Here is a 16,027-nt window from a genome sequence, read left to right as displayed (position 1 = left end):
TTGTAGCGCCGCAATTTGCAGCGCTGCAGAGGGTGTGTTTTCACACCCTGCTGCAGCGCTGCAAATTTGTAAGTGTAGCCAAGCCCTGAGTCAGGGTTTAAAGCCATACTCTCTGCTCCAGTTTCATGTAGTTATTTTGTCAGAGCTGCTACACCCACTGGGGTGGAGTCAACTGCACGGTGTACCCAGCTGTTGTAACCCTGCAGGGCAGGTGAGGCGGCGAACCAGCAGCCCCTGGCTTCTTGGCCAAAAGCTCTAACCATTACACCACCTCCAATTACAGCTGTTCATGCATGTTGTGCCACCCCTCATACTCCAGCGCTGGATGGAACACTCCACATTGAGACCTGGAATCTGCAGAGTCTGCACCTCCTTATTGATTAGCAGCAAGTAATGTGGAAATTAGTGGACCATACTGCACCATGACACAATATGGCCATCCTTGTCTATAACAGTTCGAATTTTAATTCTTCATGAATCCTGATCATTCTGTGGGCATTATGTTCACACACCCACTATTGAGGCAGAATGACAAAAGATAATACAGCTAGTTACAAAACACTGTATTTCGCACTTGGATAATTTTATAGCCTAAATTTTCAAGTGTGCCTGGTGATTTGGGGTAACTACTTTTTTGGATATCCATGTTGAGACATTTTAAAGGAATCTGATCTTCAGAGAACAAGTGTTAGTACTTAAAATTAGGCCCTTTCAAGGTGTTATTAACTAGACTCCCAAAAATTAAAGGTACCCAAAAAGTCCCTGATCCATTTTGAAAATGTAGGCCTACATTTTAAAAACATTAACTCAGTTGCAAAACCCCACTATCAGGTAGGGAAGTATCCCCATTTTACAAATGGGAAAACTGAAACACAACATTAAGTAAGGTGCTGGATGTCATGCAGCAATATATGGCATATCAGTAACCAGAACCTGGTAGAACTTTGTACTGAGTTAGGAGCTAACTACTAACTGACCTACCTACCAAAATAAAGGTTATCAGAAGCGTGATAAAATTATCTGTAATTAAGAGCATTAAATTGTTTGAAATTGAGATGTGCACACAAACTAGGATCTGCTGGTTCCTGGAAACTACAGCTCCTAATTGGATGGAGCTTCTTGGAAATGTCACTTTTGACCTTTATTTTTGACAAAACAATATATGGAAATAAATGACAATTCTTTTAGGGTAAGTATCCAAGAGAAGTAGAAGGCATCTTTTTGCAACATCAAACTTTTTGCAAGAGATGTGCAGAAAAAGAAATGTGAAGAGTCATCATTGAGAGCACTTAATTTTATTTTTCCTCTCATCTATGCCTGGTAGCTAAGACCAGGAAAAGGCAATTACTTTCTGACTTGTGAAGATATATTTCAGTTATGTTGTATCCTGCTAAACTGTGATTCCTTTATCAGGAGAAAACATGCTTTTCAGGAAAAGGAGTCTGTTTCTTGCTTGGTATAAAATCCAAATTAAGGCAGACAGAAGATGCTGCCAGTTCAGATAGCAATTATTCTGATTGGGTGGGGTCATGCTTAAGGACAGCAAGATAAGCAAGAGCTTGGGGCACCATGCAGTTTCCAGTCACAGCTCACTCTCTCCTTCCTGCAGAGTGACCAGAGAGGAAGACAACTCACTCATCTATCCCTTTATGTAGGAACTTCTGAAATTAAAACTGTTCTTGTGGTAAATACCCTTTTATTAGAATAACGATGTCATAAAAATCTTAGGAGAGGGTATGATACCATCTTCCTCTCCTTCACATATGGCCAAAACAACAGTTTGAACTGAATTTAACAAAAAACAAACACAAATTTACATCTGAATTAGGGCTTGTCTACAATGGCACTTTACAGCGCTCCAACTTTCTTGCACAGGGGCTGTGAAAAAACACCCTTGAGCACTGCAAGTTTCAGCGCTGTAAAGTGTCAGCGTAGATACATTGCCAGTGAAGACGTGCCCTAAGTCACAAGGTTCTACACTCAGTGCTACACTAAGGGCAGAAAGGTCTGGTTGAAGCTGACGAGGAACTTTGTGACCATAGTGATAATATTTTTAAATGAAGACAAACTCTCCATTGAATAGCCTGTGACATGCTAATTATGTTCTATAATTTGGCTAGGACAAATATTAATAATTAATCCTTATCCTCCTGTGCTGAAGATGCATCTTACCTCCATTTTACATGTGAGAACAGATAAAGTTAAATGACATGTCCAAGCCTCACAGTGAGTTGAGAGTGAGAGAGCCAGGATCTGAACTTTTGAGTTTCTGATTCCCAATCATGTCAATCACTATACCATTGTTTATTGAACTGTTTCACCCATATCATCTTCAAATCCATATGGTAGGAAATATTCTACCAAGCTGTAAGAAGCAACATTACTGAAAATTAATTTTTAAAAACCATCCTGGGGCATTTTTAAATTCCTGTAGACAGGGACTGTTCTAATGAATTAGTATCAGAGGGGTAGCCGTGTTAGTCTGGTTCTGTAGAAGCAGCAAAGAATCCTGTGGCACCTTATAGACTAACAGATGTTTTGCAGCATGAGCTTTCGTGGGTGAATACCCACTTCTTCGGATGCATGCATCCGAAGAAGTGGGTATTCACCCACGAAAGCTCATGCTGCAAAACATCTGTTAGTCTATAAGGTGCCACAGGATTCTTTGCTGCTTCTAATGAATTAGAAGGCCCACCCAGATGACTTTCACAACTTCTCTATCTTATGTTTTTTTGTTTTTTGTTTTTGTTTTTTTTTTGTATTAATAGGATTTGCTAATCTCTAGATGCATTCAAACAACCATAAGTGTTAAACAACTGCTACCCCATGGTTACTCAAAACAACTAAGGGCTGGTCTACACAAAAAAATTAGGTCAGTTTACTATGTCGATCAGGGTATGAAGAACCCACACCCCTGAGCAGAGTAGTTAAGCTAACCTACGTCCCCGTCGACCCAGCTATCACCTCTCGGAGAGGTGGATTACCTATGGCGATGAGCAAATCCCTCCTGTTGGCATAGGCACTGTCTACACTGAAGTGCTCTAGTGGGTGCAGCAGTGCTTCTGTATCATTTTAAGTGTAGACAAGCCCTAAAATATGTTACCTCTCTGGCCAAAGAGACACTAGTTCCCCTCAGCAACTCTATCAGTAAATGCCTTTGTAAACAGATGAGCCTTGCAGTATGCCATAAATGTCAAACTTGGCTTCTGTGGGACCAATGCTGTACATTACTTTACTTCTTTTGAATAGCAACTCAGAAAATAGATAGCATTTGTAGAACAACAGACTGTCACCATCTTAAATTCCAAATCATGGTCATTTGTGGAATGTAGGCTGAAAGATTATCTCCTGTATCAAGACTACAGTCGGTTAAACTACAATATGGTCTTATATTTAGGAGGACACAGGCTACCTATAAACTCAAGGGCATTTTTTATCTGCAGTTGCTCAGAGAAGAAGCTCATTCTACAAGGAATGATTAAAGTCTGATGATGGTAGAGACAAGTTCTGGCTGAAGCTTCATCTATAAATCAAAATCCTATTCAGTGTTTGAAAAGTATGTCAAGTAGCATATATTATATACTACATGTTAAGATCGTAACCATTACACCAGCAGGCAAACAGTGTCTAGGGAGTAACTTGTAATACAAGATTGTCAAGTACACATTTATAAAACTGTATTAACTAGAGGTTCCAATCCCACTTTGTTTTAGATAAAAAACGGTTGAACTCAAAGCCAAGGTATTGCTCCAACGGTAGACCTTCTAAAAAGAAGATTTAGGATTTGCCATCACAAACAAGCGGCATGTCAGTCTAAGGCAGGCAGTTTCTACCATTAATTTAAACAGAAACACAACTAGGATGCAAGAAACCAAAAGGTTCTCAATCCATCACTGCTGTGCTGGAAGAAAGTCAAAAGCATCACCATCTCATATACAAGCCTGGCCTCAAATGGGATTTGTAAGGCACCTGATAGCTTTTTATTGTACTTTTTATTATATTCTTTACTGTGTAATATCCTTAGAAACGCCTTTCTCGGCCAGTTTTTATCCTTTCCCATTATTCTTCTCCCTGTGTTTTACAAAACCCAAAACAATATTACTTCCTTGTTTGTATATCGACACCATCAATGAAGTCAGCACAATACTAGGAATAGGCTGGCTCTGCAATAGCAGAATAGCAAATAGTGAAGATGCTCTCAGCGGCTGAGTAGCAGGTTTATAAAAAATATTTAGACTCCACAGGACCTTTGCCACTAGACTGAGGTACTGTAGGCTTCATTATTTGGTCTGATTGTCTCCCTAAGTTTGATTCCAAATACCACATTTTCTCCAAGGGACTCAATAAAAGGTGTTTGCAATATGCTGTTGAGGAGACCTGAAGGGAAAGAACCTGTATTTCTCTGTAGAAGAGGAAAAGCAGCTCTAATCAGGCATAAACTAACAGAGAGCTACGGCGCCACAACCAGTTAAGCCACCCTTTCTAATGTGCAAACAGTGAATTTTGAAAGTAGAATAATCAGAAATGGAATCAACTGAAGTTTGAGGGGTCCAAAATATAATCACTCACAACTGGACGTTACCATGTGGACATTTAAAAAAAAGAAGAATATCAGTCATGTAAAATGAAGGCTGCAAGACTGCTAAAATCCCAGACTCTCAACTGGGTGTCCCACCTAAAATAAACTAAGGGCTTGTATTAATTTGTTTTATCCTTGTGACCAGTAAGGATACATAGCATGTATACAACACTGACCATTTTTCTAAGTTTTGTACAAATATTCATCCTCAAAATACCTTGGGAGGGTCAACACCTCAATTTACAGCTGGCAAAAATTAAGAAGAGAGGTCAGTGGACTTATCTGAAATCAGACAGCAGGTTGGAACAGAATCTCAAAGGTATTACACTAGTATTCTGTTAACTACTAGAGACAACTTTGGGTTTATAAACCAATGATTCCTGATTTATATGTATTCATATTTATTATTTGTATTATGGTAGCATGAAAGATGTGTTAGGAATTGTATGAAAAAGAAATATGCAACCCTACCTCAAAGACATTATAATCTGCAAAGCTATAAAACAGGCAAAGGTTAGGCTAATGCGATATAGCTCACAAGGTATATGATCAGGCTGATAACAGGCACATGTCTTGTTAGGACCAGGTTGCCAGATATGTTGTAATTTACTGTTTCTAACTGTTAAAGCATTTGTTTGTAAACTACAGAAGTGGAGTTTTTTGAGTGGTCTGGAGGGAAAGTTACACCAGAGTTTGGCAGTGAGGCTAACCTAATCAAACTTTTTGGTCTTTACCGGCAAATGATTACATGCACTGCTCTTACCTATGCAGTAAGGTAACTAGATATTCTAGGGATAATGGCATATCCTAAACACAAATCTAAGCTTTGTGAGAATCTCAACTGGTTATGTTTCACACTGTGAGAATTAAAAACTGAAAAAAATCCAGATATTAACGAATCCTGCCTGGATTATACGGATTATGCAAAATCCTTTCAGAGCTTCTAGCTCTTTATAAGATGCACATCAGAAAGTCTAAATGGCAAACATTTTTACTTCAGTTCAAACAAGAGCTTAATAAAGCTTGAGATCAATTAATAGCAAATCCTGTTTCTTGCTTCTATCCTTCCCAGCAAATGCTACAGACAATGGCAAATGGAGGGTTTTGGAGAATATGAATATAGCCCAAATAGGACCATTTAAATATTAAGGGATAGAATGCATCTTAAAATACCTCAATTATGTGGGTATATAATAAGACTAACAGAGGCTAGTTATTTTTTAGATTAGTCTAAAAACACTAACAAGAACAATGCATAATGAATTATCCAAGCGTAAATAAAAATATGAGAACAGTAAGAACACTAAATTACATTTTTTGCCTGTTCACCACCTGCAGAAGAGGCAAAAGGTCTATTCTTCCCTTCCGTACATTTAATTGAAATAACTTGAGTAGAGAATGATAATTATAGTTTGTGTGTATGTCCAGACAATAAATTCACAGGTGGTATTATACACACTTGACTATACCTTTGCACTATCAAGTATAAACAATTATTTCGTGGCCAATTTATTACTACACCATTAAATTGAAGATTATTTCTGTATAAATATTGTCTCTTCCAGCAATACTACCAATGAAGAAATCCAAAAAACTGACAGTTCCCATTAGATATGCTGCAATATTTCAGCCAAATGAAGAAAGCAAAGTATTTAGTTCACTGGGAGTTCCCCTCTGAGAGGAAGAATACCTCTCAAAGACAGAGAAAAGGAAGAAGGGAAGAAGGTAGAAAAAATCCACAACTAACAGATGTGTTAGTCTTCTCGCTTAATACGCTACTGGGAGATGCTCAGATATTACAGTGATGAACACGGTATAAAAAATAGAATAGGAAGAAGCCAAGGAATTTTCCTCAGCCTTCACAAAGGTCCTTCCATATTTCTTCATAATGGCCTGATGGCCTCCCCTTCCCTGCCAACCATTATGTTAGTTTATTCTTCCTACCATAAGAGACTCTCATTAGAATGTGAAGTGAGTTTGGTGATCTCATGGCTGAGAACTTAAACAGACTTTAACAGACTGATTCCCAGTGATAATTAAACCTGGGGATATTCTAAACATAAAACGCTCTCAACCAGGCTTGTAGCTGTTTCCATTGCTTCACATTGACTCAACAGACATTCTACACCTTAGAGTGACATGAAAATCCTGGAATCTTATTATACAGATATGCAGTTACATTGAAATGAAAAGCTTTTTGCTTGGACTAGACAAAAGTTATGCTGCAGGCCAGCAGCTATATTCCAAATGAGGATAATGATACTGATTTCTCTTGTAACACATTGAGATCTGATGGAGAAAAGTGATGCAGAAGAGCTAGTTATTATTATCATCTCCTCCTAGTTAGACATCACTTAACCCCTTGGCATCAACTGTGTCTGCAATAATGGAATTTATACTGATACTATTCCAATTAAGCAACAGCACCTGTTACAGACACTATCACTAGAGTAAGCAAATTGGTAGAGAAGCAAAGCAATTAACTAGGGAACACCCTATTGGGTTCAGTATACACCCATCCGTCTATAGAGTGCACAAAGTAGGTGAGGCAAGAGTCACTTTCACCACCAAAAATTGGTCCGATCACCCACCTTCTCTCTCTAATATCCTGAGACCAACCCCGTGACAACTACACTACATATAAAGTGCACAGTCACTCTGTTAACTAGCTGCTAAATACAAATGTAAAAGGAACATTCAACTGAAGTTTGGTTCTAAACTTACACTTTATAACAAACAAAAATTGCCTTTACAAAACTTAAGACCAGCATAAGTGCCTCTATAATATTTTATTATTGGGGAGGGGGGTTTCCAATTCAAGCAGACTCCCCCTCACTTCCTAGAAAACCCAAGACGTTGAAAGAAACTGACTAGAAGAGAGAAACTGAATATGTTGACTTTCACTATCCAAGCTGGGAGAAATAAAACAAAAACAAAACACACCATCCCAATCTGTTAAGAGATGTATGGATTTTTTAACTCTTTAATAATCTAATGTCACTAATAAAAGTGAAGACTCACGTTTGATTACAGCATGTTATTAAGCCAGCAGTAGCCTTTTACTCACCACCTTATGTTTCCCGAAGATGACCTGGATCATCCTGAAAGACCAGGTGGGTCAAGGAATATCTTTTATTGGACCAACTTCTGCTAAGAGAGACAAGCTTTTGAGTTTATACCGAGCTCTTGTTCAGCTCCGACTGAAACTGAGCTTTGTGTACACTGGAAAGTTTGTCTCTTTCACCAAGGGAAGTAAAAGATATTACTTGACCCACCCTGTCTGTCTCCCTCATACCCTGCCGGGACCAACAACCCTGCATGGATCATCCCGGCCATATCTAATCACACATACCTTTCGCTTTCGGGGATGCGAGGGAGAGATATGGGGGAGGCTTCTCCTGCTGGCACAGCCCCTCACACCCGATGCGGGTCTGATGCATTCTCCCTCCCGACCTCCCCCAACACGCACATAACTCAAACATTGTGCGGGATGGGAAAACGGTTTCCCCCATATTCCTGGGGCGCCCACCACGGCGACCTCGGCTCCGCGTGGCCAGCGGCTCAGCCACCCAGAGAGCGGGGCGGCGGGAGGGGGTGTCACCAGACCCCGGGGCTGTCGGGCCTGAGGAGCGCGCTGCCCGCTGTCACAGCTTCCCCCACCCCGCGTCAGAGCCCGGGGAGCGCGGCTACAGCCCGGCCCAGCGCGCGGGCAGCAGTGGCCACGGCAGACGGAGAGACGCGCGTGCCGAGGGACGGGGCCAGCGCCAGGCGAGGGACACGCGCACACGCACTCACCCCGCAGCGATCCGCCCGCTGAGCTCCTTCCCCGCAACTGCAGCGCTGGCGACTCCCGCCCCCCGGCGCAGCAGCGGCGACTCCGCCCCCCCGCTGGCACCGCCCCCGACTGTTGCCAGCCCCTCTGCGCCATCCCCGCGCAGGAAGCCACGTGACAGAGCTCGGGCTAGTCCCCCAAATCATGTGACAAGGGGGAGACTAAAGGCGAAGCGAGAGGGGCCTCGTGCGGCGTCGCGGCTCGTACGAGTTTCGGGTCCCACCAATGCGGGGGGGAAACGTTGTCAGTCAAGCGTGTTTGCGGCAGCAAGGCACTGGCGACATCGCAGTCACAGAGGAAGTTTGATCCTCCCCCCCCGCCCCGGAAATACCAGTTCTGGTCAAGTGGCTGTCCTTTAGTTTTGAAAAGCTGAATGAAACATCACAGGTTAATTTAATGTTCTCATTTACAAAAACAAAGCTTCCACCAGCCATGGGGGATAAAGTCATTTTGTTCAATTTTTTCAAGAAAGCGAGAGTGGAGCTTTGTGCCAAAGAAGGTGAACCTAGCACCGACCATGGAAGAAGAGGAGGTGGTAACCAAGGCTGACTACTGGCCCCTTTATTTTTCTAAGTGATTCAAGTTTGGAAATCTACTGTAACATCAACTTATGAGGGCGGGTGTTGTACAGTATTTCCATTAGAGAGTGGTGTCTTCTGTTTTCACTTTACACTTCTGCAGATAGGTGCTATATAGACTTTGTAAATTAAGTACTGTGTTTGTTTTGACCATCATATACAGACCTATGTAGTTCCTTTATCAGATACCTTAAAAAGCAAGAAGCAACTCTCTTAATGTATTTTACCACCACAATGGAAGGCGGGGGAAAAAGATGGTAGGCACGTGCCCTGCACACATCTAACTGAAGTGATCTTAGCGCAGTGAATTGCACCAGTAAACAAATATTAAAAGCTACTAAGATTTATTTGTAAAAATATGTAAAAATCAGAAGGGATCAGGCATCAAAACAAGTCTTAAACCACTAATGTCATATACCTGCAAAATGACAAAGGGCTCTATAATCACAGGTAATATTCCCACCTCCACTTAGGCCAGAAAGTCAGTCTTCTGCCTCATATGGCAGGATACATTTGAGTTTCAAATCACAGAACTGGAAAGGACCTCAAGAGGTCATCTAGTCCAGTCCCCTGAATTCATGACAGGACTATGTTTATGTTAAAAAATTAATACTGAGGAAGTGAGATGGTCAGAACATTCCAGAGGAAGTGAGATGGTCAGAATATTCCAGAGTTATCAGAAGCCCTTGCACAAGTGCTGCAACAGGAGATAAGGCAGCAACTAGTTCCTCAGACTGATCTAAGGTGTACAGTTTACAGTGCAAAAGGGTACAGTAGTGTCCTAATAACCCATTGTGCTAGACACTGCTCAAATATACAAAGAATCAGCAAAATCCCAGCCTAATTGAAATTAGTGACAAAATTTCCATAGATAATTGGAATGCGGATTTCACCCACTGCCTCTGCCTTTCTGTCTAAAAACAGATTCAACCTACAGACTTCTGCTTGTATATGTATGTTGATCAGGTGTGTGAAGAATGATCCCTGACAGACAGTTATGCTGGCAGAAGCCTCTAACGTAGATGCAATTATACTATCAAATCCCATCCTCACTGACACCGAAGCACTTTTACTAATATAGACTGTTTCACTATACCAGTGAAAAGCACAACCGACATAGCTGCAGCCAAACTAGGAGTGCTTTGCTGGTATAGCATCCAGCATTCCAATGTTGGTAAAATGCTTCTAGTATAGCCAGAGCCTCAGTCAGACTTTTAAGAACATTCACGGCTCCAAAAAGCACCACAGATGGCAAGAAGGTAGGTACTACCAACTTCCCACTGACCTTCTGAGTTCAAGAACCATTTCAGCAGAAGCCTGATATCAAGCTGAAGCCATGTTTGGCCCTCTTATACAGGCAGTTTATTCTTGAGCATTTTGGCCTCCCTTCTACTTACTTTTGCAGACTGTAAGCATACACTTCTTGCTGCTATCTCCACACTACGATTATTCTGGCTAATGGGTACTTTTAAAATTTACTAAGGTAAGTTCACTTTCTGGTATCCAGTAAGCGAGAAGTAGAGGATGCTAGATTCCTGAAAGGGAGACTTGATAAACCAGCGCCCATTGCAGCCCTTAAGAAGATTGCTATGTGGGGAAAAAAATAAAAAGAGTACAATGCTTCTTTGTTAAAAGAACTGCCATTTAAGAATGAAAAATGTGTCCCTGCAATAAGTCTGCATGCAGAGTCCAGCTAAAGTGAATGAAGTCTACACAAGTAGATGTGTCTGCCCACTTTTTTTTTTTTTTTTTTTGCTATAACCAGACACTTAACAGCATTTGTCTTCAGGTACTTCATTATCTGCATCTAACCTAAACTCATCTGAATGGTTCTTAAGGAATATCAAATTTTATATTTATATATATTACACACACACTTGAACATTTTATAACCAAGCAATATTCTTAAAAATTGCTCACTATAATTTTATAGCAAGCCATGAAACATGGGACAGGAATAAGACCTAGATGAACAAAAGAATTTTTAAATATATTTATTACACCAGTAATGCCACATCACAGATGGCAATAATCAGTGAACAGATGCCACTACATGTACGGCATAAATGAAAATTCAGACCAGTTCAGGATTACTGCACATTTCAGTCCCGAATAAACAAAGGCTATTTCTCTCTCCATTCTTTTGGGGTAACTCTGCCAACAGGTGATAAATTCCATTCAATTCCAGTTTGTGTTGCCACCTGTAATAGATTAAAAAGTTATATAAGAACAAGTTTGTCAAATTCCAAGGCCAGAAAACCACTGTGATCATCTCTAGGCTGATCTCCTGTATAACATCACAGAACTTCCCCTAAATAATTCTGATAGCATATCTTTTAGAAAAACATCCAATCTTGATTTAAAAAGTGGTCAGTGATGGAGAATCCACCATGACTCTTGGCAAGTTGTTCCAGTGGCTGATTACTCTCCCGTTAAATAATTATGCCTTAATTTCCAGTCTGAATTTGTCTAGCTTCAACTCTCAGCTATTGGATCATGTTATACCTTGCTCTGCTAGATTGAGAAGACCATTATTAGGTACCTATCACATTCACTGTTCATTTTTGTAAATTTCACAGTTATCACATTTTTTTAAATCTTGAATTTCACAGTATTGTAATAAACATGAGTATGTATTATGTAGGAGGGTCACAATATTGCCACTATTATTTCTGCACTGCCTTCAGAGCGGAGAAACCAGAGAGCAGCAGCCGCTGGCCGAATGCCCAGCTCTGAAAGCAACACTGCTACCAGCAGCAGCACAGAAGGGTGGCAATACTGTGACCCCACCCCAGAATAGTCTTGCTACCCCCTTTTGGGTGAAGGGTTACCAGATGTCCTGATTTTATAGGGACAGTCCTGATTTTTGGGTCTTTTTCTTATATAGGCTCCTATTACCCACCACCCTCCCGTCCCGATTTTTCACACTTCCTGTCTGCTCACCCTATTTGGGTGGGGACCCCCAGTTTGAGGAAAGCTGTGTACTTTTGTATACTTGTACCCCGTAGCATAGGGTACTTACTATAAAAAGTACCCTATTGTATGGTAAGAGTACACAAAAGATTTCATGGTCTGTGATGCATTTTTCACAGCCATGAATTTGATAGGACTCTAATCATTGTTACCAGTAATAGTTAGTAGCCCTCAAATCCAATAAAGCTATACAGAGTAACAGTTATGCATATTAGGTGTCTCTTTTTAAAGTGACAGCTTTATAGTATCTTTAACCTATGCAACTGTTCAGAACAAAAAGTTAAAAAAGAGAATACAGTTGAGGGGCATCATTCTCTATCAGTATTGTTTGTAGACTCAGATTTGACATCTTATTCAGCTCTTTACACTGATTCCACTGGTATTACATTTATGCTATTTTACAATAGTAATTTGTATTACAGAAATATTAAGAACTCATCAACGCTTGTCTTCTAATAAACTCTACATAAAAGGAGACATATCACACGATATTAGAAAGCTATATTTAAAACATTTTTAAAAAACTGATACTGTGAGATTCAGGGGATAACAGCATCAGTCTAATATTTAGCTCTTATAGTATAGCCACACAATATTTTCACCAACATAAAAGGAAAACTTGAGGTGAATAGCTCACTCATCCAACTGCCCATTTTGAAAATGAATTATTAGACAAAAGGAAGTGTGCTTAGCTTATATTTAACAGCTTTAATCAAGCTGTTTAACAGTTCTGAAGACTTGCAGCAAATTGACATTCAAAATAAGTGCCTATTGAAGATCTAGGTTTAAAGTTGGACTAATGAATCGCTTCCCTTTGGGGTATTAATGCATACAAAATTACTCTTTCTGGAAACCCCAAAGCCCTAATATTTCAAGGTGCTTCATATAGGCAAATCCTTATAAAGGTGCATAACAACTTGCAAATTCAGAGCTATAGTTACAGCAGACACTAGTGATAGTACCAATCATACAGTACTTACATATCCCCAAATGGAGACACAAAATAGGGCTCCACCAAGTAGTATAATGTTGCCATATTTATCATGGAAGTCAGGCGCATGTTTGTGGTGACTCTGTCTTGCTGCAATCCACTGAGTGCCACGAGCTTAAGAGAAATGGTCAAAAATGTAAGATGTACCAATGGACTGATCTACATCTATTCAAGTCTCTGGCAGTCCTCCCATCCATCCCCTAGAAAAGATGGACTTCAGAACACTAAGAATAAGGATGCTCTTCATTACAACAGAAAGATAACATTCTGGCAGCATTACAAAGCCACGCAATTGCTGGAACAGAGAAAATTATCCATTTTAGACAAATCCATCAAAGAGACATGTTAACATTTTATTCTGTTTGGTTGGCAAGCTACTTTAAAAGCTACCATTAAGCAGGTAACTATAAAATACACTCACAGAAATGAAGACTTTTTGTTCACTCAATTTAGAATCTCTAGTGCCACTTTAAGTACAATCACTTTCTCAAATGCTAAGAGTTAGCATTAATATGGTTAGTTTATGAACTAATCAATGCACATGTTAATTTTTCCACAAAGAAATGTCTGTAAATAATCCAAGTGTTTCCAGAAGGAGCAAAGAAGCCAGAAAACTTAAGATGATCTCACAAGCAAAAAGAAAAAAAGACTCCTGCACTGTGTAGACAATGCTAACTGAAATATACGGTAAATCCCAATATCTGAAAGATTTTGTATGAACTTACTCTCGTGAAATTAAATGTATTAGGTAAGCTCAAGGTCCAGACAACCAACTTCAAGAAGGCTGTATCTGAAGTTATTATTTCCAGAGCATTTTATGTAGGCAAAGCACTGAAATAGTCACAAACTAAAACACAGTCTCCCTAACATTAAAACATTTTTTGATTCCACTTTAAAAACCACTTAGCCTAAATTAAACGTGTTTCCAAACGCTTACATATGTGCTCAAACACAAGACAGCGCCCATCAATCGAAAAGCTTCTAGTATCTATCACGCTGCTTTGGAAGGTAACAATCCAAGGTCTCATTCCTACAGCAGCCGCCATACGAGCCTGTGCCCAAGCCGTTCCCCACGCCAAGGCGGAGGCCACCCGGACGGGGAACGGGCTCGCGGAGGCAACTGACTGCAGGGGGGACTCGGTTCCAGAGGCAGGGAACCCGGGAGAGGGGAGCGGAAAGGGCCAGGAGCTCTCGCTCCGGAGGGGACTGGGCCTCGTGGGGGTACCCGCCCAGCTGTGCCCCGGAGGTCTCCTCCACAGCTCACCGCTGAGGCGCACCGCGGTCCTGGCCAGAGCCAACATGCTGATGTCTTGGACGGATAATTTCTGCCTTTCTCCTTCTTCGCCTTATACCCTTTGCGAGCAGTGAAAAACAAAATGGTGGCCAGCCAGGAAGTCCGGACGCTGCGCATGCGCCCAGAGGGTAATGTATTTCATTCTCTTCCTGAGCGCGGCCCCGCGGCATTATAGGAAATGTAGTTTCCGCGGCTGCGAGGAGGGGCTCTTACAGCCACATGGGAAGAAACCCCTGTACCCGAGAGCCTGGGGACCCGGTACTCCCAGGGGCTCCCCACACTTCCTACGTTAGCGATGGCTTTTGCCACGGGAACTAGAGAATCAGGGGAATAATCCTAGTGGTGCTGACTCTGCCGTGAAGACTAAGGATCTCCCAGCTGCCTCTGTTAACAACAGTGTCAGGATGGCCGAGTGGTCTAAGGCGCCAGACTCAAGGCTTAAAGTGCCTTCCTCTCTCGAGGGCTGGGTGTTCTGGTCTCCGTATGGAGGCGTGGGTTCGAATCCCACTTCTGACACATTTTTTTTTTCTTGTCCGTGTAAAACACCGAGTTTAACTGTAATAAGCACCGGCGCAAGCGTTTTACTACACGGCAGGGTCGGGATCACCTCACGCAGACAGAAATTTTCGCCATATAAATATAGATTGTGGCGCCCATTAAATAGGGACTTACATTATAAAAAATACTACATAAAGACACGGATTTACATTATATATTCAGTGATATTCTTAACTGATTCATAAGAATGATCTAACTTGATCATTGATGTAAAATCCCTGTGGGTCTGATTTTCCAAATGTATATGCATATGAGTAAAATTAAACACGTAGTTATATGACTGAAATATCAGAGTTTATAGCTATACAAACGGGTGCATATAATAAGTATAAAGAACATATTTAAATACTTAAATCACGTAAACTCTTGCATATGTAATGGCTACCGAATTAAAATCTCTCAGTAAGAATATTTCGAGAAAGAGAGAATTTAAATCCATACCTATATCATAGAGAGAAAGATATAGGTATGGAAGTCCATGCCATCTCTTTCTTGATATTGCTAGCTTGATATATATATATATATATATATATATATATATATATATATATATATATATGAAATCGTGCCTGTCTTTACAGAAAGAACATGTGTTCCTGTATGTATAACGTAAATCTCTATTTGTGTATAACTATGTATGCTATCGATATTGATTTCTTGTAGCTATACTGATATATTCCAGACAGTTTTTATGATCCATCAAGATCACAGATCGGGAAGCTGCTCTGCTTAGGCCAACGAGGCTCCACTTGCGTGCAAGGGTCTTCTTAGGAAGACCTAGTTACAGCACGAGGGTCCAAATCTGCACAAAGTATGACAGCATAAAAGAAATAAAACTTGACGGATCAAGATTATACTTTAAAATAAATACCACAGAACAGGAATATAGGATTGTGTAGCTGCATGCGAGGGGTATGCTTCGGTATTTGAGGATCTACTATAAAGATTATTTTCCTAATTATAATACTCCCGGCATGCAGTATTTCTACAGCGGCATCCAGCCATCCTGTTGGTTGCTCCCGCTACCCTCAGTCTAACCGAATATAAATGTATAAACTGTCTTCTGTGTATTAACAGACCCATCCTCCTTCAGAGGGTCGGTGCCTTCAGATCTCATGGACTTTTCATAGACGTTGAAGCACATGGTTAGAAGTTAATCTAGTAAGAATTGCAGGGGCAAACAGTTCAAAGTTGCACCATAAACCGTGGAGCAAAGAAGCTT

General features: G+C 40.7%; 2 protein-coding genes and 1 non-coding gene across 5 annotated transcripts in view; 1 reads left to right on the top strand and 2 right to left on the bottom strand.

Annotated features, from left to right (window-relative positions):
• Window positions 1–8,449, bottom strand: part of ATP7A (ATPase copper transporting alpha) — a 61,600-nt gene extending 53,151 nt beyond the window's left edge. The window contains exon 1 of one of the 2 annotated variants that reach the window (XM_039488333.1): window positions 8,375–8,449. The gene's annotated coding sequence lies outside the window, so the exon portion shown is untranslated. Of the gene's footprint in view, window positions 1–7,931; window positions 8,234–8,374 lie in introns of those variants that run through there. The other variant, XM_039488335.1, reaches the window with a different exon arrangement.
• Window positions 8,450–10,967: 2,518 nt separating this feature from the next.
• LOC120371339 (cytochrome c oxidase subunit 7B, mitochondrial) lies at window positions 10,968–14,374 on the bottom strand. 2 transcript variants are annotated; one of them, XM_039486962.1, is made up of 3 exons: window positions 14,218–14,374; window positions 12,943–13,067; window positions 10,968–11,190 (listed from the first exon to the last, which is right to left on the bottom strand). In XM_039486962.1, exons 1-3 carry the CDS (start codon window positions 14,252–14,254, stop codon window positions 11,113–11,115), a joined length of 240 nt encoding a protein of 79 aa, XP_039342896.1. In that variant the 5' UTR covers window positions 14,255–14,374; the 3' UTR covers window positions 10,968–11,112. The 2 variants fall into 2 exon arrangements, with proteins under 2 accessions (XP_039342896.1, XP_039342895.1); XM_039486961.1 differs by lacking the exon at window positions 14,218–14,374 and adding an exon at window positions 13,891–14,205.
• Window positions 14,375–14,645: 271 nt separating this feature from the next.
• On the top strand, window positions 14,646–14,763 carry TRNAL-CAA. The gene is made up of 2 exons: window positions 14,646–14,683; window positions 14,718–14,763. It is a non-coding gene; the product is annotated as a tRNA-Leu (tRNA).
• Window positions 14,764–16,027: the final 1,264 nt, after the last annotated feature.

The sequence above is a fragment of the Mauremys reevesii genome, linkage group 9, assembly GCF_016161935.1.
Source record: "Mauremys reevesii isolate NIE-2019 linkage group 9, ASM1616193v1, whole genome shotgun sequence".
Classification (NCBI taxonomy): Eukaryota; Metazoa; Chordata; order Testudines; family Geoemydidae; genus Mauremys; species Mauremys reevesii.
Note: the sequence above shows the minus strand (reverse complement) of the source record. Positions and strands in the feature narration are given on the sequence as shown.

What these genes read in the sequence shown, in the direction of transcription:
- LOC120371339 (XM_039486961.1), bottom strand. Translation starts at nt 13,999, where the DNA reads ATGGCGGCTGCTGTAGGAATGAGACCTTGGATTGTTACCTTCCAAAGC. An exon ending in TCTTGTGTTTGAGCACATAT is followed by an intron (nt 13,068 to 13,890) that starts GTAAGCGTTTGG and finishes ATTTCTCTTAAG; the next exon opens with CTCGTGGCACTCAGTGGATT. An exon ending in GTGTCTCCATTTGGGGATAT is followed by an intron (nt 11,191 to 12,942) that starts GTAAGTACTGTA and finishes AATCTATTACAG; the next exon opens with GTGGCAACACAAACTGGAAT.